We start from the raw sequence: 22994 nt of genomic DNA on the forward strand, positions 1-22994 counted from the left end.
CGGGGCTGGAGGCAAAGCTGCTGTCCCGGGGGGGAAATACCTGCCCGGGCCTTTGTGCTCGGAGCCTCCTCCCCCCGGGGAAGGTGCAGGGCCGAGCTGCGGCGTTCGCTCGCACGTGTTCCCGCTGCCTGTCCTTTTGTCTGCCCTCACGCTGCCCTGAGCTGCTGCTGCTCCGGCTGCTGCTCCTCGGCTTCCTCCTCACGTTTGTTCTCCCTTCCTCACGTTTGTTCTCCCTTCCTCACGTTTGTTCCCCCTTCCTGTCTTGCCCGGCAGCTGAGGCTGATGCGGTTGAGTTGCCCTTCATCATTCCGGGGGCAGGAGTTGTGTTCTGTCTCGCCAGGGTTTGGTTTATGGAGTGAGCTCCTGGGGACCGTGACATTCCTTACAGAGCCACTGCCTTTCGTGTCCAGACATCTCCCCAGAACTGCGGGTCTTACACCAAGCGCTTGTGTTGTTATTTATTTTCCCTGCAACCTCTTGAGTTTGCTTGCTGTGCCCTCTGCCAGTTTTTGTGCCAGCAGAGCATACCCTGCTGCTGAGCATCCCGCTGTAAATGCCTGAATTTCACCAGAGCACGCGGGTCCCTTGCTTTTTCCTGGGGAAATCCCCTGCAGAGCAGCCTCTGTGCCAGCGCCAGTGCATCGAGCTCTTCTGCAAGCTGTGCTGGAGAAATTAAAGGGAGATACACACCAAGGCCGTAGTTGTGCCTGCTGTACCCTCCCTTTTGTTTTGGTTCCTCAAGTGAAGGGCTCTGAACGACAGTGGGATTCTGGGTGCTTGGCACAGGGCAGGCACCCAGGCCCTGCAGGAGCGGCACAGCTCTGTCTTTAGCTTCCAGCTGGAACTGAGTGGTTTCTGTTATCTGAACGCGCACTATGAAAGTGAATTGGTCTCTTTTTTCCTTAGTTTGTTTAGGAAACTATGGTCTAGAGATAGGTGAGCTGAGAGAAGTTGTGTAAACAAGGCCCAGCTTGCCTAGAGGTTTCATTTTCCATGCAGAGAAGAGTCTGAAACTCCATGTTGAGGAGATTACTCACTGTTTGTATGGTTGTCTTTAAGACTGAGCCAGCCCTGCTCTCTTTTGTACTCCCCAGTGCCTTGTGCCCTCAAAGCCTTTGTGTTGGGAACATCCTCGAGTTCTCCTGCACAGCTCTAGACACAAGCCCAGAGTCCATGCTGCAGTGCCAAAATTGCATGTGACTTACAGACACACTGAGAGCAACTGCAGGGTAGCTGGGTATGCAATCCTGGCTTGTGGGAAGAGCCCATCTGGAAATAAAAATGTCCTCCTACAGTTTGGGTGGGTGGTTGGCTGTAGTTTGGGCTCTCAGATCTCCTGGTACCACGCTGTGGTCTTTGAAGCCCTTTCCTTTTCCTTCCTGCTCATGCACAAAGCTCTGCTGATGTTTTTGGCTTGGAGATCTCCCTCCTGTTAGTGAGTGACACATGGAAGGCTTTCCTAGGTCGTTAGTTCTGTATCATCAGCAATTATAATTACACGGCACTGAGTATTATTAGTACAGCAGCTGTTTGTGTGAGTTATTTGGAGCCAAACCACTGAAAGGTTGTTTTCCCTGGTGGGTAACTGGAATGATGCCAGGATGGTTACCCTCTATGTCTTGAGTTTTAAACAAGTGGGGTACTTGCAAAACAACTGCTTGGTGTGGGGCAGGGCACTCTGGAGCTGCACTTCAGGGAGGACTTGGGTGGTGTTTCTGTCCTGATCACAGGATCGTGGAATAGTTTGGTCTGAAAGGGACCCTGAAGATGATCCAGTTCCAAGCCCCTGCAGTTCCAAGTCCCCCACTAGATCAGGCTGCTCAGAGCCCCATCCAGCCTGGCCTTGAACACTTCCAGGGATGGGGCAGCCACAGCTTCTCTGGGGAACCTTTCCCAGTGCCTCACCACCCTATCACTACAAGCCCTTGTGACAACTCCCTCTCCAGCTTTTTGTAGGCCCACTTCAGGTATTGGAAAGTGCTATAAGAGAGCCCTGGAGCCTTCTGCAGGCTGAACACCCCAAACTGTCTCAGCCTGTCTTCACAGGAGAGGTTCTTCAACCCTCTGATCATCTTTGTGGCCTGCTGTCGACCTCTGATGCAGAATTTTAATTGGGCTCTGGTGTTTCCATTGAATTTTGTCTCTACCTCCTGCTGGCCACTCAGGAGTTTCCTCAGGCCACAATCCTTGGAGCTGCCCTTCTTATCTTGTGCCTGCCATGGGTTCTCCAGTATAGAGACTGTTTACTTGAGCAGTGGCTCTCAAAGGGGTTGTGCAGTGAGTTCAGCAGCCTCCTGTGCTGCACAGTCTCACAGGGGCTGGTGCAGCCGTGCTGAGGTTGTGATTTTTTTTTTCTTGCAGTAAAGCAGATGGTCTGAGCAGCAGGGTGATGAACTGGTTAAGCTAGCTAAATACTCCTTCCATGTCTTTCCGCTTTGGGAACATCTCTCCAGCAGCTTTTCTGTCTTATTAGATTTTCTTCTTAGACTTTGTCCTAAATAGTATCCACCTCTTGATTTAAAGAAAAATAGAAAGAAGAAATTGCGTGTGTTTACCCAGATACTCATTTTTATTTTGGGCTTTGTTTTGTTTTTCCCCTTGATTCTGCTTGAATTGTTTCATCTTGGCCTAATGTGCTTTTTTTTGCTAGTCACCCATGTTTGATGGCAAAGTCCCTCACTGGCACCACTACAGCTGCTTCTGGAAGCGGGCTCGACTTGTGTCCCATGCAGACATTGACGGCTTCCCTGAGCTTCGCTGGGAAGATCAGGAGAAGATCAAGAAAGCCATTGAAACTGGAGGCCCTGGAGGAGGTAGGCAGAAGCCTCCTGGTGTTTGGAGGTTCATCTGGAGCTGTGCTCTCTTTTGTTGTGCTGTTGTTATGGTGATCTGATGTCCACGTCACTTCAGTGAGTGATGTCAGAATTGCTGAGATGTCTCCACACTGCAGGGTGAGGATGCTGACAGTATCATCCAGCATGTTAAATCAGTGAGGAGAAAAAGCCAAGTCACTTGGCAGATATATTGGAAAACATCTCATGTTATCATGCTTGGTGTATTTACTTTGTTGTACTGTGTTTTCTTAGTGGTACCTTCCGTTCAGTGTGTGGTTGTGGTGGCTCTTTGGTGCTTTTGAGCATGGACTGCTTGTCTTGCTGTCTGTTCAAATTCTGGACAAATGAGTGGCTGGAACCCAAGAGGTTTATCAATGCAGACTGCAAACAATCTGGGACAGAGAATAAGAAAATAAGGGAATGCATATTAAAGCTGAATTCTGTGTTTGCTTTGTTCTCCAGGAAAAGGAGGGGAACAGGAAGGAGGTGGTAAGGCTGAGAAGAGCCTAAATGACTTTGCTGCAGAATATGCCAAGTCCAACAGAAGTACTTGCAAAGGCTGTGAGCAGAAAATAGAAAAGGTAAAAAAGTTCTCCATCTCATCTTTTCTCTCACCAGTTTTAATTCAAACAGTGGCTTTTATAATTGCTTCTGTCTGTCCTGCATATGGAAAGCACTTGCAGAGCTGCATTTCTATGTCTGAGCAGCAGCTGTGTCCTGGACAGCTGACAGTAAAGGCATCCCTCAGGCAAGGTAGCCTGAGCTTCAAGCCTGGTGATCCCTGCTTTCACTTGGGTCTTAGAGCAGGCTGGGAATGCTGCTCACCAACATTTCGGTAGCAAGAGAGCCACCACTAACTGCAGCTTTTCCTGCTTGTTGCTGCACTGCAAACCATCTACTTGTTGGACATCTGAAAGGTAATTTGCAGTAAAACAGGATAAGATCATATTAGCATTGATGTTTGAGTGATAGGGACATAAAGTTAATTTTGAGATGTGCTTTTATGAAGCTTGTTCATGTGAGTTTTACTTGGTAAGCTTACTGGAAGTTGGAATAAAGACAACATGATTACCCAGTCTGAGTGGATTTTGAACAGAAGACTGCCTTCAAAGGTGACTTTTTCAGCCTAGCAAGAGTGCATGAAAATGGTAGAGAAACTGTAGTGAAAGTGTTTGAACAAAAGTTGCAGACTTTGATGGAGGAATGTTACTGCTTTACAGATTTTTAGGAAGCATCATGTTGGTAACTTGTTAACATCCTGCTCCTTCCAGAATGACCTGACAACTGCTCTTGTGTCACTTTGATCTCCCTCAGGGCCAGATCAGGATTTCCAAGAAGATGGTGCATCCTGAGAAGCCTCAGCTGGGGATGATTGATAACTGGTACCACCCCGACTGCTTCGTGAGCCGCCGGGCAGAGCTGGGCTTCCTTCCTGCCTACGGGGCCACCCAGCTCCTGGGCTTCAGCATCCTGAAAGCTGAAGATAAAGAAACTCTGAAGAAGCAGCTCCCAGCTACCAAGAGTGAAGGGTAGGTGGTTGGTGTAAGAAATTGTGTTGTCTGCAGGAGGCATTGCCTTTAAATACATCCGTGATTAATGTTGAGGGATGTTGTTGTCTCTGTTAGAGGAGTATTGGTCATGGGAAGGTTTGGTCCTTCCTGTGACCTCAGGCAGATGACAACAGACATTCCCTGTCCCTGGGAACCTGCAGTCCAGTTGCCCTCTGTGACTGCCTTGATGAAATGCAGAGACCTGCAGATGTGACTTGGAGGGCTGATTCAGGGCTTTCAACCATGAAATGATGCTTGTGTAGTACAAAAGGATACTGGACTCTGTGTCTCCTTGTGTGATACTGTTATCAGCAGTGGTTTCTCCGCTCAAACCACTTGTTAGAGAATTGATTTGACATCTTTTATCTATGAGCTTCTGAACTGTGACAGGCACTGAATCTGATAATGGTGTTTATTTGCCATGTAGTGCTTACACTTGGATGCTTTTGTTTGCTGAATCTTTTATAGTATGTCTGAAATTTCATTGCCTTGCATTGAGATTTGCAGTGGAGGCTCTTGACAGGACCTGTGCTGACAGACAAGTGTTTCCAGGTGACTTGCTAGCTTTGTGACTCTTTCTTTTTTTAATGAAGGCTTTTGTTACTTGTTCTTGAAATGACTTTGCCTGGAGTCATGCCTCATAACACAAACCAGTGTTGTATTGTCCCCTTGAAGGAAGGAACATTAGGTATTTCTGGATCCTACAAATAAGGAAGATCTTGTCATTGGAAAACATTCGGCTTCTCTGTGTGCATTTTAGACTGAATTCAACTTTGCTTTTGCAAAGATTCAGCATGAAAATGTCCAGTGAGGCTGATGTCTGTTCTGAGAAGCTATGGCCATGTCACAGCTGTGCAGTCTTTGTCAGTTTTGGTCCTTCAGGTATGCAGCTGATGTGTGTGGTGTGCAGTTCCTTGGCAAATGCTCCAGAAGCATTTGGCAGTGCTGTGGGGAGTCCTGCAGCACCCCAGGGTGGGGGCTTTGGCCAGAGCCCTGTCAGGTTCTGTTCTGTTCACCTCTCTCAGCTGAACTGGCAGAGGCCAAGAGGAGATGAGTGCATCTGTTGGGCAGCCTGCTGTCTTTCCATGCAGGGATTTTACCTCTGTGTGCATTGCATAGTGTAAGCAGAAGTGCAGTATTTTAATGCACTTACAGGTTTTCAAGTAGTCCTTTGCTTTTTGTGCTGAGATGTGAGTTCTGCTTTGTCCTAGAACAGTGAGTTTAATAGGGTTATTTGTAGTTTTCTCCCATGTCCTCAGCAAAGCTCTAGAGATTTGACTGTGTAAGTGCTTCTCTTGTCTGCCCTGACTCTGCTTTTCTGGGCCACTTCTGGGATGCTATGCAGAATATGAAGGCTTTGTAAAGAAAGGCCACAGAGTAGTTTGCCAAGTCACTGTGTAAATAAAAGCCCAGAATTGCAGTGGAAAAAAGCTTGCACTGGTGATGGAGGGTAATGTGAACCAGGACCTCATGCCAGAAAAGCAGCAGGATGTCTCATCTTTCCTGCTTTCTAAGCACTTCCTGAACAAGCCCCTCAGCCTTGAGGTTGCTGGCTGGCTCTTCTAGTGCTCCACTGCCTTCTGCTCTTTGGGCTGTGCTTGAGCCAAGGCTGGCAAGGGTCAGCTGGAAAAATCGTTGCCTGTCAAACAAAAATAATGGGTGGGAATGTAAATACACAGCATGAGGGGAGGAGTGTGGTGTGCTAACTAGCTGGTGGTTTTGCTACCAAGAAAGCACAGGAGTTATGGAGAAGCCAAAGGAAGAACACTCCAGAAACCTGAATGAGATGCAGTTACCTCAGATAATTCACCTTGTGCATTCAATCAGATAACAGAAATTACCAACAGAAATTACAGCCTCTTGCAGAAATTATATTAAAGTGTCTGTTGCAAGTGAGGTTCTCAAAATTATCTTTAAAGATATTTCTAAATATGCTGCATTTGAATTGTATCTTGACTCAGAAGTCTGTGCAATTCAGATGTGACACATCCAAATTCAGGTGCTGCTGCTGCATGTCCAGCCCATACTTTGAGGAGAATCTCAGGCTTGGGGACTGCCCTGTCAGCCCTTTGTGTAAAAGTGGCATTGAGACATGCCTTTTTCAGATGGGAGAGGTGAGGTGTGGAGCAGGGCTACCCAGAATAAGTTGGAAAATCCTTTTCTTGTGAAGACCAAATATGGGAGGATTTACTGCAAGGATCCTGGCTCCTTTCTCAGCCAGTTCTGGGTGAGACATGCAACCCTCCCTGGGGCTATGGGCTGTCCTGCCCAAGCACTAACACTTTGCAGAGCTGGGAAAGGAGGATCTTGTGTCCTTGCCTGCAGCTTCTCTGTGGAAAGAATGCCTAGATGCTTTTGTAGGAAATGCAGGAGCAGCTTGTGAGCTCCTTTTGACAGCATTTCCTTGGCAGTGTGTGTTTTGTCCTCCTGCTCTGAGCTGTAATACTTCCTATGTTTTCTGCCTCACTTGTTTAGGTGGAATTGCTGCCCAGGTCAGGAGTAAAGTGTCACTCTGGAGATGTCATGCAGCACTGGATTAGCTGCAGAGGTGACCTGAGGCAAATGCTAAGTGCTCAGGTCACCAGCAGTCTGGCAGTGCTTTACAGAGAGGAAGGGAAAAAAGGAGTTCTTGTTGCTCCCTGCTGGGCTGCTTGCTTTATCCAGGGTTGTTGTGGCTGTCCTTTCCACAGGAAAGGGAAGAGGTGAATGTGAAAAATAGAGTAGATGGTCAGGAAGGGCCAGGCCACAGTGGGACAGCTCACTTCCCTCTTCATCTCCTCTGAAATTGGAATAAATCTTGTGTGGCTTCCCAGAAGGTGAGGAGTGGTTGGCATTGCCTGGGAAATGCCAGTTCTTCCAGGCAAGCTGTTGGGCTGTAGCTGTCAGAGGTGGAGGGCTGTCCCTTGCCCAGCAGGAGAAGGGGTGTGCACAGTGTCACCCCACTGCTGTGGGCAACACGTGGTTGTGTGGCCCAAGGATGGAAGATCCTTGTGTGTGTGTTCTTGTGTCAGTGAGGGTGTAGTTTACAGATTGTTCTAAAATGTGCTGCTTTGGGAAGCTGCAAGATGAAGTCAGCTTTGCCATTCCCTTCTCCAGGCTCTGTAAAATGACTGGTGTTTGCTGTAGCCTTGGGCACGAGAGAGAAGGTGGTGACCCATAGCTTTGTGCCTCCCTGCAGTTGGGATGATCCCTCCCACTGCATGGTTTGTTCCATGGCTGGAGCAGGAACTGTAACCACTCTGCACAGCACTGCTGTCCCCTGACTGTGAGGGGAAGCTGCCAAAAGAGAGTTGCTGCTGGAATTTGGCTGCATTCCCTGGGTCACAGGGTCTCTCAGCAGAGTGATCACCTTCCAGAGGCTGCTGTGCTGGATTGGCTCCTTTAGGAGCCAGTTACAGTGTGGGAGTCACTGCTGGCTTGCTGGAGGCAGCCTGGCTGTCAGCAGGCACTGCAGATACCCAGGGCTGGGCACCCCTCCTGAGCACTGACATCATTAATCCTGGTTTGGGAAGGTGCAGAACACTTTGCACTCAGGCTGGGAAGCTTTTCACAGGTCCTGTTGTGTACCCCCGACTCTGTTAAAACTTAGGGAAGTCATTGTCCTCTTGATAGGGTTCAGTGGATGCTCTGGTCTTGCTCCCAGCAGGAGCTGCAGCCAGGGAGGAGAGAGGATTTGCTTGGCCCGGGGGCTTTTATAGACACTGCTCTGTGTGTGTGTGCTGGAGCCAGTCCTGCCACACTGGTTGCTGCTTGTCTGATTCAGAGCACAGGGTGAAGTTTTTCTGAAGCAGTTGCTGGCAGCACAGTGAGGCTGTTTCCCCCCACCAGAGGCAGGGAGATGATGGCAGCTGGCAGGGCACAGCTGGAGATGAGATCTGCCAGATCAGTCCCTCAAAGTGCTCTGAGCTGTGGTTTGGTCAGAGGTGCTGATGGTGGGCTGTTGTGGCCACTGCAAATAAAGTGAGCACTTAGTGAATTTTAGGGAATTCAAGTTACTGGAACTACAGGTCTCATGCAGGAGTCTCTGGGAGGAGTGACCTCCTGACATTCTTAGTCTTAGTGGGAGCAAAGTCCTAGAAAGAGAACTGTTTGAAATTGTAAGTAGGAGAGCAATCAGAAATGTCAACTTCATGACTTAACCCTCAGCCACAGCTTACAAAGTTAAGACAGGCTTTCTTAAAAAGAGAACTGGCTGATGTTTCATAACAGAAAGCATCTCTGTCCAAATGGAGTGTGTGATCCAGGCTGTGTTTGTGCTCTGCCTCGAGTTGCAGGCCCATCCTATCTCAGCTGGGATAGAATTTCCCTTGGCATCCTCACAAGGAGAACACACTCCAGGCAGACAAAAGGAGATGACATGACTCTGGAAACATAAATTATCTTCTTCTGAAGTCCCTTGTCACTCTGAAGTCTGCCAAAATCCCCCAGTTTTCATCTGGCTTTCTTTTTCTAGTCTTTCTTGAGCAGTGTTTTCTGTGACTTCTCCCTTCAGGTCTAAATAGCAAATAGCAATAAATTTCCACACATGCAACTCCCAACAGTACATGACAAAAGCACTGTGAGCCTGGAAGCATTTTCCAGTGCTTGCACCTAAAACGTGTCCAACAATGCTTGCACTGAAATTTTCCAGAAACTTGCACCTGTTTGGTTTCAGAGCCCTGACTTAATTCCAGTCTGAAGAGAAACTAGGTGGGAAATACTCCTAGGGAATATTAGAAATACTCCTAGGGAGTTGGGAAATACCCAACTAGGGAAATGCTCCCTAGTTTCCCAGTGTGTTAACTCATTAAAGTTACTGTGTTTGCTCCCCTTTATTTCAGTATAGACTGCCTAAGCTGATCGAGCTGTTGATTCAGCTGAAAGACACTGTGGTCTTTTAACTTGCATTGCTGCACCTCCTCGAATTTGGAGAGCTGTTCAGTGATCCTTAGGTATGCCTTTGGTGTATAGATGAATAGATGAGATGAATATAGATGAATATGCCTGAGAATGTTGCAGTCTTTCACGTGCTCTTCTCCCACACCACAGTTACCCTGTGGAAAACCTCTGAGTGTACCTGACCTGATTGAGGCAGCTCACATTGCAGAGCCAAGTGCAGGTCTATAATCTAGCACTGAGGAATTTGAAAAATGGATTTGCCTGCCAAAACTGAGGATATTCAAGCCTCTGCAGATATTGGCAGTCAGTAATCTGAGCTCTGGTAACTGTTGGACAGCCATTTCAACGACTTCCTTTCATGTGTGTGTGGTTTTGTTTTGTTTGTCTCTGTTAGAAAGAGAAAAGGAGAAGAGGTAGATGGAAACGTGACTGCAAAAAAGAAGCAGAAAAAAGAAAAAGAGAAAGACTCAAAGCAGCAGAAACAGCTGAAGGTGAGTTTTAGCTGCTCACAACCTGAGAACTGCTTGGTTAGAAGAGTCTCTAGAGGAGCCTCTAGAGAAGGCAGTACCTTGTACCCAGAGAGAGCAGGGGCAGCACAGACCATCCTTGTGCCCTGTCACTGAGGCTTTGCTGAAGGGAATTCACCCTGCCCCTTTCTCTGCAAAGACAGGAAGGATGTTCTCTAGGACTTGGGCTTATTGGATTTGAAGAGATTAGGTTAAATGCCTTTTTTCTGAGAGGCTGGTTCTGGGCTCCTTCTGCTGGCTTTGGTGGCTGGAGCTTGGAGCCTGAGCACTATTGCAGAAAAGCCTGGAAAACAATAAAATTGTAAAAATTAAACAGCAATAAAGCGTGCAACTAGATTAATGAAAAATCAAATCTTTTTCACCCTCTGGTGAGATATGTTCAGTTCATGGGTGCAAATTGTGGTAGATCACAGCTTTCTACCTGTCACTTTTAGAATATTGTGGGAAGAATCTCCAGTAGAGCTTCAGGATTTTTTTATTTATTAAAAGTTCCCAAGGGAAAAAACTAACAATCTGACTTTGCTGCAACTGAGGTCTTAATGGAGCTGTAGAAAAACGCTGGCTATGGTTTTGTACAAACGTTTTTTTTGTTGTGTGTGTGTGGCAGCACCATAATTGTAAAAAAAGATATTTTTAAGGTTTTGCTGCTGCAGTGCAGATGTTTAGGACAAATGAAGGCACTTTGTGGATCAGGATTAAGTTTGGGTTCAGTTTTTTTTAACAGCATTTCATGAAGCATGATCATTAACACTGAAAATTACACCACATAACCCAGTAAACCACTTCTTCCAGGGCAGACTGCATTTTTGACTGTAGCCAGTGGATAACATTCAGAAACTATCTGAGATATTTTAGGATGCTTCTGTGTAGAAAAGCCCAAAAGAATGTGCATGCTTCTCCACACTGCTGCAGGTGTCTGATCTGGTAGAAATTGCTCTAATGCTTAGTTACCTTAAAAAAAGAACAGTGGCAATCAGCATTTGCGATTTTTTTTTTCTGGAAGGCTCAAATGCTGCCACATCCCCACTGTTCTCAGTGTCAGCTAGGTAGGTGAAATTTGTAAAGAGTGTTGAGACTTTCTGAGTAAGGGCACTGACATTTGAAGGATGTGACTTTTAAGGATCTGTTTTAGGTGTTTAGTAGTAGGTGTGACTCTCCCTTTTGGTAAAGTTACTGGTTCTTGGAGCTCTTAATCTCCCAATGTGTGTGTAAGATGACATGGGCTTGCTAAAGCCTTGTGCCCACACTGCAGTTTGAGGAGTGTTGTTGGCCACTTGCAATGGATTGCTTTCTAAGCTGCTGGGTTTTGTCAACAGGAGCAGACAGAGCTGATCTGGGGCATCAAGGATGAGCTGAGGAAGGTGTGCTCCACCAATGACCTGAAGGAGCTGCTGATTGCCAACAAGCAGGAGGTCCCCTCAGGGGAGAATGCTGTGAGTTTGGTTGGAGTTGCTCTGTGTGTGTGGGGGGGGTCTTGGAACTGGTGAAGCTGACCTGACCCAATATTGCTGCAAGGTCCACAAGTCTGAAGAGGGTTCCTAATGTAACACTGTAAAAAGAAATTTGGTGCAAAGCCCAGTCCTTCTGTCCCAGGACTCTGGTATTGCTGTTGACTTGCTTGTGAAGGGTGGTGTGGTGGTGAGTGGTGCTGAGTTCAGCATCTTTGTCCTGGTGTGGTGCCTTTATTCTGCTATGCTCAAAGTAGTCTGCGGTTTTTGTTTTTTTTGTTGGTGCTGGCTCTTCATGAGCAGGTTAGTTAAGGCACTTCACATGGCCTCCCATTGTGTTAAATTATGCACAATGAAGCAAAAATTGTACAAATTCTTTCCCAGTTTATTTTCTAAAAACAGTCCATTTTGGTCTATGTAATTTGTGAAAGGCTGCTCTCTTTCAGAGCCACATAGTGCTTTAAGTATTTGTATTTATCAAGACTCTTTGTAAGGAGTGTGGGCTGGCGTGTGGGAAGTGTCTAGACTCAAAATGGTCATGGAATACTCTCAGGAAAACCTGGACTTATCTGAGCCTACATTCCCACCTACCTCCTCATGTGCTCAGATGCAGTAGCTTGTCTTCTCCCTGGCTGTTGTGGCATGGCAGCCTGGTCAGTGCTGTGTGGTAGGTGTGTTCTCCTGAGCCACAGGGTTGTAGAATGGGTTGGGTTGGAAGGGATGGGGTATTTTTGGGGTCCCCTGTCATGGGGAGGAAAGATGAATCTGACTCCATGTTCTCAGAAGGCTAATTTATTCTTATACTATACTATACTATACTATACTGAACTATACTAAAGAATAGAGAAAGGATAGTTTCAGAAGGCTGAAAGATAATAATTAAAAATTAATGACTCCTCAGAGTCCAACACAGCCTGACTGTGATTGGTCATTAAGTCAAAACAATTCACACCTTGGATAAACCATCTCCAAACACATTCCAAAGCAGCAAAACACAGGAGAAACAAATGAGATAATACTGTTTTCCTTTTTCTCTGGGGCTTCTCAGCTTCCCAGGAGAAGAATCCTGGGCAAAGAGGATTTTTCAGAAAATATGACAGTGGCATTGGGACTCTGAAGATCTCTTTCCAACCCCCTTGCCATGGGCAGGGATGCCACCCCCCTAGATCAGGTTGCTCAAAGCCCCATCCAACCCAGTCTTGAACACTTCTAAGGATGGAGAATCCACAGCTCCTCTGGGCAGCCTGTTCCAGTGCCTCACCACCCTTGGAGTGAAGGATTTATTCCTAATATCCAATCTGAACATACCTTCTTTCAGTTGAAAGCCATTGTCCTGACACTACATGGCCTTGTAAAGTGCCTCACTGCTTTCTTGCAGATCCTGTTTAGGTTCTGGAAGGTCTTACAAAGAGACCTTGAGACCTTTTCTCCAGGCTGCACAATCCCATGTCTCAGCTTGTCTTCACAGGAGAGATGCTCAAACCCTCTGGTCATTTTTGGGGCCCTCCTTTGGCCTCACTTCTGCAGGTCTGTGTCCTTGCTGTGGTGGGAGCCCCAGATCTGAATGCAGCTCTTCAAGTGGAGTCTCTTGAGAGCAGAGCAGAGCAGAGGGGGAGAATCACCTCCCTCTTCCTGGAGAGGAGAGGCTGAGCCAGGGGTGTGATGCTGTTGAGTCAGGGAGGGACAAAATGACTCCATGGTTCAGAAGGTAAAAAAGAGAGACTTTATTAAGAGGTAGCATCCTTTTATAACCAGGATTGCTAAGGTGAAACCTGATGGGTGTCACAGTGAAAGCCTTTCACACTATTGGTGAACCATGGCTAGTGCACTCTGAAGGTACATACCTATGAACAACATGAACAGAAGGATCATTGTTTTCATTCTTCCTCTCTTAAGTTTCCCAGGCCTGAAGCCTGGGAGAATTCTTTGACTGAACTGAGAATCTGCACAGGGGTATGAGCAGGAGGAGCCTTGTGCCATGCCTCTGAGGCATCATACATCCATCAGTGCAGCTGAGAGCCTTGGTTCATGTTCACAGTGTGTGTGAAGTGCTGGAAATGGCTGTGCCAGCAGCCTGGCAGTTGTGTTCTTGTGCAGCCCAGGGTTACACTGTGTGTGTGTGTGTGCCTCCAGCCTCCTCCTGCCATGACCTGCTCTGTGTTCTTTGTTGCTGTAGATCTTGGACAGAGTAGCAGATGGGATGGCCTTTGGAGCTCTGCTGCCCTGCGAGCAGTGCAAGGGGCAGTTTGTGTTCAAGAGTGACGCTTATTACTGTTCTGGGGACATCACTGCCTGGACCAAGTGCGTGGCTAAAACACAGACTCCCAACAGGAAAGACTGGGTCATCCCAAAGGTGAGTGTTTGCTGCATATTTGATGTTCTGAAGCACATTCCTGAGCTGATTGCTCTGTGGCATCCTGCACTGACTGCTGCTTGTTCGGAGTGTGCTGCAGCACTGAGCAGCTGTGACAGCAGGCAAGTTCTGTCACAGCCACATCCCTCCAGAACCAGGCAGCTAATGCATAAATAATTCATTTTTTTTCCAGTAACATTAAATTGAAAGTGATGTTGTTGATTTGATTTGAAACTCATCATTTACCCTCTTCCAGCTTTGTTTTCTCAGTCAGTAAAGTGGGGTTTTGTCCACCTTGGTGTGAATCAAAATAATTTCCAAGATGTGCAATAAATGCCAACATCTGGCTAGCATTCAATTTATCCTTTAACTCTTATAATAATATTTGTGGGTTTAAATTGTTTATGCTTCCATCCCACAGGAATTCCGGGAAATTCCTTACCTGAAGAAATTTAAGTGTAAGAAGCAGGACAGGGTGTTCCCTCCAGATGCTGCCACTGTGAACTCGGCCCCTCCTCCCTCTGCATCTGCTCCTTTGTCAGAGACTGTGTCTGCACCCAGAGGTAAGTGTCTGGCTGGGCATGGCTTGGTGGAGCTCAGGATGATGTTCAGGCTGGCATCCCCAGCCAGACAAACCTGCCACCCTGGACAGTCACACTGTTCTCCTGCTCTCAAGCAGGCAGAGCTCTCCTGATAAAAAAAATGTCTCATGTGCTTCATCTTCCCAGCACAGGCAGGCCTGGGGTGTCTGGGGTCATGGGCTTGAGGTTCTGCTGTTTACTCACAGATGATTTTGAGTGTTTGTTGATTGTGAGGAAGTGATGTGTGTGCAGTGAATCAGAAATGCAAAGGCTGATGTTGCAAATTGTGTCTCAGGGGAGACCTGCTTCACAGTGCCACCTCACTTGGTTTCTTGGGGACCATCCAGGGATGTCCTTAATGCCAGATATTCCACATAAATTTAAGTTTTGAGGGCAAGAGGGTTTTTCAGGGGATTGTTTGGTTTCTAAATCATCTACTGAGATTTGCCTTTACTGATCACTGACTCCCCTTATGCAAAATAGATGTGCTATCTCCAGCTGGCAAAAGGTTGGACCTTATGTAGGTTGCTGGGATGAGTTGCATGCTTTGGTGATAAAGCCTGACTTCTTTCTTATTCAGCCTTTCTAGTTCTGGCCATAATTTTGGGTGCAGGGCATTATTGTAACTTGGTTAAAAAGGTGGAGTAATTCTGCACAGTTAACTTCAGCCAGATCACATTATTTTAGCAATGAAGACAAAGTAACCCAGGTCTTGTTGCTGATTAGCAGATTGATTCCAGCCCCTGTGTCCCCTGAAGGTAAACTCAAAAGGTTGACCAGATTTAAAGCCAGGTTGCTTTGTTTGCTAACAACCAAACTAATCTGGGTTGAGGGCAGAAGAGGAAGCACAACTCTCAGCTGGTCAATTAGAGTTGGTGGCATTTATCTTATAGCAGTGCAAATATGCTCTTTAGGCACTTGCCATGTCCTGGACCAGCCTGAATTGCAATGTTAACACAATGGTTGCCAGTTTGCTCCATGGTAGAACCTTGTACTGTCTATAAGATCAAGACTGGAACAGTGTTGCTTGAGAGAGAATTCTCTCTGCAGCCCCTCAAAAAAAGATTTCCTTTTGAAAAGGCAGGAGCTTTCATGTGACAGTGAATTTCTCCCATGCTATCCAGGCATCAAAAGAAAAGGGAAGCAGAGCACAGTCCCTAGTAGCACAGTGCTGAAAGAAGACTGTTTCTTTTTACTTAACAAAACAAACCAAGAAAAGGGCAAATATGCCTACATACCATTTCCCTGTCTTCCATCCCTTCTGTTTGTTGGCATCTGCTGAGCTTTGTTCCCTTTCCTCTGGCAAGGTGACCTCCCTCCTGCTTGCTTAGTGCAGGTCAGACCTGGTTGGCCCCTCATGTCCCTGCCAGCTGAGCTGATTGTACAGAGAGGGGGGGATGCTGTCACTTTGTGCTTGCTCTTTGTCCAGGGACTCTGTGCCTGTGGCTAACGTGTCATTTCCAAACCTTTAGACAAACCACTGACCAACATGAAGATCCTGATTGTTGGGAAGCTGTCAAAGAACAAGGAGGAGGTGAAAAGCATCGTGGAGGACCTGGGAGGAAAGATGACCACAACAGCCAACAAGGCCACGCTGTGCATCAGCACCCAGAGTGAGCAGCCGTGCTGTGGTTCCTGGCAGCAGTCCTAACAGAGCTGAGCAGATTACAGAGGACACTTGTCCTCAGAGCTGTCTGGGGATCAGTGTTTGGATTAGGGGGAGTGTTTTGTGTGCACACATGGCCTGAAAAGTAGGCAGATGTGTGCTGTTTGAGTTTTGCTTACCCAGCCAGTTAACCTGGCAGGCTGAGCCTTCAGGCTCTTGTGGGCTTTGTGTGCAGACCATGGTGGTGTGCAGGCCACCTTTGTTGGGTGCTCAAGGCTGTGTCCATGCTTGTCTTGGAAAATCCCCAGAGCTGACTGTGGTTGCCTGACTGAGGGTACTGGTTTGCTCTGCTGGCAGCTTAGAGTCTGCTCTTGCTCTGTGTTGGAGCTGTGCAAACTGACTGCTGAGGTGGGAGATCTGCTCCCATCCATCAGAGAGTCCAGCTGAGATCTGGGAAAGGGAGAACTGGACCAGCCAGGTAGAACAGGAGTGTTCCTGCTCTAGCCCAAACTGTATCTTTGAACCAAGGAGGAACTTGGCTCTCCAAAGAACGCGGTGAATTGTGTTTTCAGTTTAGTAGTAGTAGTAATTGTGTTTTCAAAGTGTTACAGAGCCCTGAATCATGGCCAGAGGAGGAGGCTGAGGTCTAGAACCTCATTTTTTTCTCCCCTTCCTATCCTGCCTTTGCAGAGGATGTGGAGAAAATGAGCAAGAAGATGGAAGAAGTGAAGGAGGCCAAGGTCCGTGTGGTCTCGGAGGCGTTTCTTCAGGATGTGAAATCTTCCAGCAAGGACTTCCAGGAGCTCGTGTCTCTCCATGCCCTTTCACCCTGGGGTGCAGAGGTGAAAATGGAGCATGAGGAAATGGCTGTGGATGGGAAGAACAGCAAGCCCCCAAGTACAAAGAGTGCTGGGAAGGTCAAAGAAGAACAAGGTGAGGAACAAAGCAGTTGTTTCTCCACAGGCCTGTTCAGTACTGTGCGTGCACAAAGCAAACCTGGGTATGGTCTATCCTTACCCTTTCCGAGAATTTTCTGTCTTTTTTTTTCTCATGATAAGTTTATATAATGGACCTCAGGGCAAGACTAGCTTTAATAAACATGCAACTGTCTCCTGAGCTGTCTCAGGAGCTGGCTGTTTCCCCTGCTTCAGTCTACCCAAGCTCCCTACCATCAAACCCATCTCTTCCTCATAAAACATCAGCTTCACTGCCAGTTTGGGTTGGTGTTGTAGCTCCAAGGAGGTCCTAAGACACCAAAATGACAGACACTACTCAGGGAGTGTTGGCAAGTGAGAAAATACTGAGGTCCGCAGCACTGAGTCTCTATTCTCCTTGATTTAGAACATAATATTTTTGTAGCAGTGTAAAAATATTGATGGCATTGCTCACCAATGCCATAGAGAACTTGCATTATTAACCCTGGATGGCGAACAAAACCATCACATTTGCTCACTGCTTTTCAGAACCTGTTCTTTGTGTCCTCCAAGTGGAGGTTTCTGTCATGCAACTGGGTGTGCTATTGCCAGTCTGGGTGTGCTATTGCCAGACTGTCTCACCACAGCAGCATCCCCAGGGAATCCAAACACTCCCCGTGCCCTGTGAGGTTTTTAAATCCCACTTCCACATTTGTGGTTGTGTTTATCTTCAGTGCAGATAAAAAAAATGACATGGTCCACCCCTTGGGGCCAGGAGAAAAAGAATAGATAGATAGAATCTGGGGAAATGTAATTTCTCATTTAGTTGTGATTTGGCTGCTAGAGGTAGGTTGAAAAAAAGCCACTGAAGTCAGTGTTCTCATATACTGGGAATCTGCTTCACCTTAGGGTGATAATTATGCAACTTGAGAATTTTAAGGTTGATTCAAGTGATATTGTGTTGCTCACCTAAGAAAAAAAATTAACTGTCTTTCACTGCAGGACCTAGCAAGTCTGAAAAGAAAATGAAGTTAACAGTGAAGGGTGGAGCAGCAGTAGATCCTGATTCTGGTGAGTGATAACAGTGCCTGTGCCTGCGCCACCCACAGCCTTCAGAATGCCTGATGGTTTGCAAAAGGGTTTTTCTGTCAAAGGATGAGGGTTCCATAAAGGAGCATGAATTTTTAAACCTTTAACATTGCTGTCAAAGGAAGCATATTGATTGACATCCAAGGCTGAATATTCCAGGATTTTCTAGCGCAGCTTTCTTCAGAAGGACCATTTAAACTAAGGTGTGCGCCTTGTTCAGCTTTAGGGTCTCCTATCAGTGGAGTGAGTAAAGGCCCAGCCAGCAGAGGACACAGGTTTGGCATAAATATCTACTGATGCTGCTCTCCAAACCTGTGGTTCATGGATGTGCTGACAATTTGTGCTGCATCCAAGGCCAGCCTTTGCTTTTCGGTCCATTTGCTAATGTGACACCTGCAGAGCTGCATTTCTCCTGAGGATTCTTTCAGCTGCTCACACAGTATTAGATCCTGGATTTTAGATCATCCTCTATCAAAGGTTACAGGTTTTTTCCTCTAGTTAGGATACTAACTAGATACTAACTCTAATTTCTCCAGATACTGGAGAAATTTATCTAAAGTTTATCTAGAGGACTAAGCTCACAATTCATTAATTAATTCATTGTGCTTCAAGTAGTTTTGAATGAGCTGTGTGGTCACTGGTTTTGCAGTATTTCTGTTAAATCACACTGCTGCAGGAAACATTTGGATGAGTGCAAATGCAGGAAGGAGAGCTAAAACAGTCACCTCCTCCTCTGTGTTCTAATTTTTTCTTCTCTGCAGGTTTGGAGGATTCTGCTCATGTCTTTGAAAAAGGTGGGAAAATTTTCAGTGCAACCCTGGGACTAGTAGATATTGTAAAAGGAACAAATTCCTATTATAAGCTGCAGCTGCTAGAGGATGACAGAGAGAACAGGTGAGTTTAGTTTTCCCTTCAAATACTTCCATTCACTTTTTTTTCTAATAAATACTGGATTTTTGACACTCCAAAAGCAAAGTGTGAGTAAAATGTCTTTAGAGAGATAACAAATTGGTGTAGTTGCTTGGAGGAAGAAACCACTACAACACAAATGAAAAAAACCAAACCAAAACTAAAATAACCCCTCCAAACCTACCAAACAAGACACCCATGGAGAAATTTCTGCTCTGCATGGAGACATTCCTTGTGGGTGTTGACAAAACCTAAGGTGGGTTTTTTTCCCCCCATATTCTCTAACTTAATTTTGTGTTCTAATCACAGAGCTGTCACTTTAGGAAACAAATCCAGATTCTGGCTGTTCTACCACAGTGTTAGCCTGAATTGTGTGCCCTGAAGTATAACAAAATGCATGAAATATTCATGCAATAGGAGCTGATCATGTGTGTAGCTTTCCAATCTCATTGGGTGCATGGCAAAGCTGTTCAGTGGTTGCATTGCTGATTAGATGAAGAGATTGAGAAGGTTCTTTAAAATAAAACTGCCCCTGCCAAACACATAAGTGACACAGAAATCCAGGGTAGCAATGACTGTGGTTCAGCTCCAGATTTATTGCACTTTACCATGTTTTTAATAAGCTTTTGTTCCTGTCTCATTTGTGTGAGGTTGTATCAAGTCTGGGATTCAGTAGGTGGAGGGATTTCAGTGCCTGCATTTCATACCTGACATATTGGAAAGGTTGATTGATTGTATCCCCATAAATACTGCAGAAGCTCACCCAAGGTGCTGTCAGCAGTACAAACAAATATTTGATTTACTTCTGGTTTCTCTAAAATACTGAACGCTGGGGCCTGGGGCTTAAAGATGCTTTGTCTTTGTTTTTCAAATATATGACCCCAATAGTCTGAAGGTTTGTATTTGCAAAACATGAAGATTGAAGAGATGTTAGCCTCTCTCTTCCTGCTGTGCACCCATTTATCCTCAGGGCTGTGGTTCTGGTGTGTTAACACTGGGCATTTTTTACACCAGTTCTTGGACATACTGTGATTTCTCTCAATGAAAAAAATGTAGAAATTCTTTTCACACTTTCTGTGATGGAGAGGGTGTTCCATAAAGTTACTGGTATGCAAATGGCACTGGAGTGGCTGATGGTTCTTCTTGTGTCCCATTGATTTCTCCAGGTACTGGGTGTTCCGATCCTGGGGCCGTGTGGGCACTGTAATTGGCAGTAACAAGCTGGAGCAGATGCCATCAAAAGAAGATGCCATTGAACACTTCCTGAATTTGTATGAAGAGAAAACTGGCAATTCTTGGCATTCTAAGAACTTCACTAAATATCCCAAAAAGTTCTACCCGCTGGAAATAGATTATGGACAGGTAACTTTGAAATGCCCCTGTCCCAGGTGGAGCATTGCTGACATTCCCTGTGTCACTGTTCTATTCTGTGCTTACCCTTGGAATCTCTTGCACTTCACAAACCAGGGGAATTAAAATGCAGCTGTTGCATCTTCTCTCTGCTACAGAGGAAAGCTGTAGGTCAAGGATCTACATCCATTAAAATAGACCTGTTGGGAAACTAAAGAGTTTTCTGTTATCAGATCTCTTGAATGCTTATTCCTGTTTACTCTGTAACTTTAAGGATATTAATTGGCACTTGATCCAGCAGTCAGTTCACAAACATCCTGTCTGAAAACTTGATTTTTTAAAATTTAAAATAGATGCTTTTCATCTGTCTGCTGCCTCCAAAATCCTCCCAAATGCTGTAGCAACTCCGGTGCAGTATTCCACTTAGTGCACATACTGAGCAGGCTGAGAGAGAAATTATTCACTGCCAGTAAAATTTGGCTTTTTAGACAGCTAAGATGAATAAGAATTCTTTTCCTTCTTTCCAGTGCTGGTTTGTGTGTTTATTTAAGGGCATACCTGTTACCTGAACTATTTTCAGACTAAATAGTTGAATGCTATAAAATTGTCAGAGCACATATTTTCAAGACATTGTGTTTTTCTGTGGCCAAATTAATGGATGTCATCTTTCAGTGCAAAGCACTCAAAACTTGGCTTTAATTCTGGAAATTTGAATATTTCAGTGGCAAAGTGTCTGTCTCAGTGTAATGTACAGTGTTACTCAAAGCACCTGGCTGATGATTTATTCGTGTAATGCTCTCTCCATGAAGGCATCAAGATGGTATTATGGCTAATTGATGATTCCTGTACACATCTATGGCAGTTTCTATTACAAAAACTTGGTGGAACTAGTTATTACATCTGTTTTGTCATAAAAGCAGCAAAGTAAACAGTCATTTTTTCATGTGAAAGCCACTATGCAGCAGAAAGCTTGCAGAGAAAGTAATTAATACTTGCTTGAAGTGAAGCAGCAATGCAGAGTTCCTAGTCCCTTAATTCTACTTTCTGCTTATTTTTTACAGTGCCATCTCTTGAAATAGTATCTGCCAAATTACTGAATAGGTGTTTTTTTAAGACCATTTTGTTCCAGAATGTCAGAGCAGTGTCCCACGCTCCCCATGAACTTCAGGCTAGTCATAGAATGCACACACTAAATTGGTTTTGAGTTGTTGCCATGGCAGCCAGCCTGTTACTTTTTAATCCTTTGTGATTTTGCTAATTCTGATACTATTTTTACCTTCCAGGATGAAGAAGCTGTCAGGAAACTGACAGTAGGTGCTGGGACAAAATCAAAACTTGCTAAGCCAATCCAGGATCTTATTAAGATGATCTTTGATGTGGAGAGCATGAAGAAAGCAATGGTGGAATTTGAGGTGACTACACACATTCATGTTTCTCCTTAACCTACCACCATGCTTGCACAAACAGAACCAAGTTCTTTGCAATCCAGAGTGCTTCATACTCCCCAAAAGCCAAGTGTGAGTTTTAGATCTGTCTCAAAATAAAGGCAAAGAGTCCGACTGGAATTTGCCAAGCCCTGGAAGTTGTAACTTAGTTGTGATACATGCAGCTCTTAAAACACAGATGCATTTTTTGTCTATGAATGTCTTCAGTTTAGCAAGCCTATGAGAGAATTGTCTGCCAGTCCTGGGAGCAGTAATCATTCTGTGGTTTTGTTTGCTTGTGTCACAGTCACATCTACATAGTGACTGCTGTTTGCTGAATGCTCCTAAAGTATTAGCACTGATAACCAATGTGCTGGTCATGTGACACTGGTGACACTCCTTGTTTTCTAAGCAGGGAATCATTTGGGGACTAGAGTACCATGAATTTTAGCACCTCAGACTAGAGAAATGCTGCCAGTTGGTGCATGCACAATGGAAGTGTCTTGTCAGAGTCCAGATCCTCTTCTGCACAGGGTGGACTTGGGATTGTTTTGGTTGTATTTCTCATTTGTTCTAATAAAACTCTTCTTTTAATCCATTCTTCTTTTCTCCATACTTCTTGATCCATCCTTGTGATATGCAGAGATCCTGCTGTTTGTTTTAATGCAGTCATTTGAACTAATTCTAAATAACAAGTTTCTGTTTTCTTCAGCCAGCTTAGTTATCCTGCCTAAGACTTGACATTTGAGCAGCTGTTCTTTGCTCTCTGTATCATTATTTGGAGTGCCTACCTTTCAGAATAGGCTTTGTACCATTTTCTGCAGCTTACCTGAAAGCTTTCAGATGGCTTGCCCAACATTTTGTAGTACTTTAAATTCCAGTACTCTCCCAAGATCCATCAATACACAAAGAAAACCAACATTAAATTAAATCAGTGGATAAATGCAGGCAACCAAGACATTGCTTTTAATAAGTTAAGGGGTTTTGGCTCATTTTTCATGAATATGAAGCACCTCCTAGCATCTTTGCATTTGACCCTTGATAATTTTAGGGTAAAGTTAGAAGAGGGTGTCTGGATTGTACCTAGACACAGATGATCTTATGAACAAGAATTACTTAATTCAGTTTGCTTCTTTGCCAGCCTTAAGTATATGGTTACTTAATGGATTAAGAAATGCATCTGACACCAGGTTAATATTAAACTTCATGCCAGATAATTAATATCCTATTTTTGTGTTGCCCTAGCATATGTGCTTAGCTTCCTATTGCAGTATTCCTTTGGTTATAGGATGTCCTCTCAATGGTGTGTCCTTCTGACATAATTTCTCAATCCTCAGAGTCTAAAATGTTTCTATTCTTTGTCGGTCAGTCCTATTAGCATGGAGAAATTAGTTCTCTAGAAACCAGAGAGGGAATGCTGCAGTGGTTGAAATGTAGTGATAGTTGGGTTTAATACTTATATCTTCATCAGATTGACTTGCAGAAGATGCCATTGGGAAAACTGAGCAAGCGACAGATCCAGAGTGCATAC

At 45.3% G+C, this 22994-nt stretch overlaps 1 protein-coding gene across 1 annotated transcript in view; it reads left to right on the forward strand.

The window, feature by feature from the left end:
• The first annotated feature begins 2650 nt into the window (after nucleotides 1-2650).
• PARP1 (poly(ADP-ribose) polymerase 1) overlaps nucleotides 2651-22994 on the forward strand; it is a 27635-nt gene continuing 7291 nt past the window's right edge. The window contains exons 1-14 of the mRNA XM_005427016.2: nucleotides 2651-2813; nucleotides 3297-3415; nucleotides 4149-4363; nucleotides 9657-9753; nucleotides 11106-11222; nucleotides 13414-13590; nucleotides 14012-14153; nucleotides 15644-15784; nucleotides 16468-16710; nucleotides 17694-17762; nucleotides 18542-18674; nucleotides 19856-20051; nucleotides 21323-21451; nucleotides 22935-22988. Coding sequence (XP_005427073.1) covers nucleotides 2657-2813; nucleotides 3297-3415; nucleotides 4149-4363; nucleotides 9657-9753; nucleotides 11106-11222; nucleotides 13414-13590; nucleotides 14012-14153; nucleotides 15644-15784; nucleotides 16468-16710; nucleotides 17694-17762; nucleotides 18542-18674; nucleotides 19856-20051; nucleotides 21323-21451; nucleotides 22935-22988 — 1989 coding nt within the window. The 5' untranslated portion in view covers nucleotides 2651-2656. The remainder of the gene's footprint in view (nucleotides 2814-3296; nucleotides 3416-4148; nucleotides 4364-9656; nucleotides 9754-11105; nucleotides 11223-13413; nucleotides 13591-14011; nucleotides 14154-15643; nucleotides 15785-16467; nucleotides 16711-17693; nucleotides 17763-18541; nucleotides 18675-19855; nucleotides 20052-21322; nucleotides 21452-22934; nucleotides 22989-22994) is intronic.

Source organism: Geospiza fortis, unplaced genomic scaffold (assembly GCF_000277835.1).
Source record: "Geospiza fortis unplaced genomic scaffold, GeoFor_1.0 scaffold88, whole genome shotgun sequence".
NCBI classification, from domain to species: Eukaryota; Metazoa; Chordata; class Aves; order Passeriformes; family Thraupidae; genus Geospiza; species Geospiza fortis.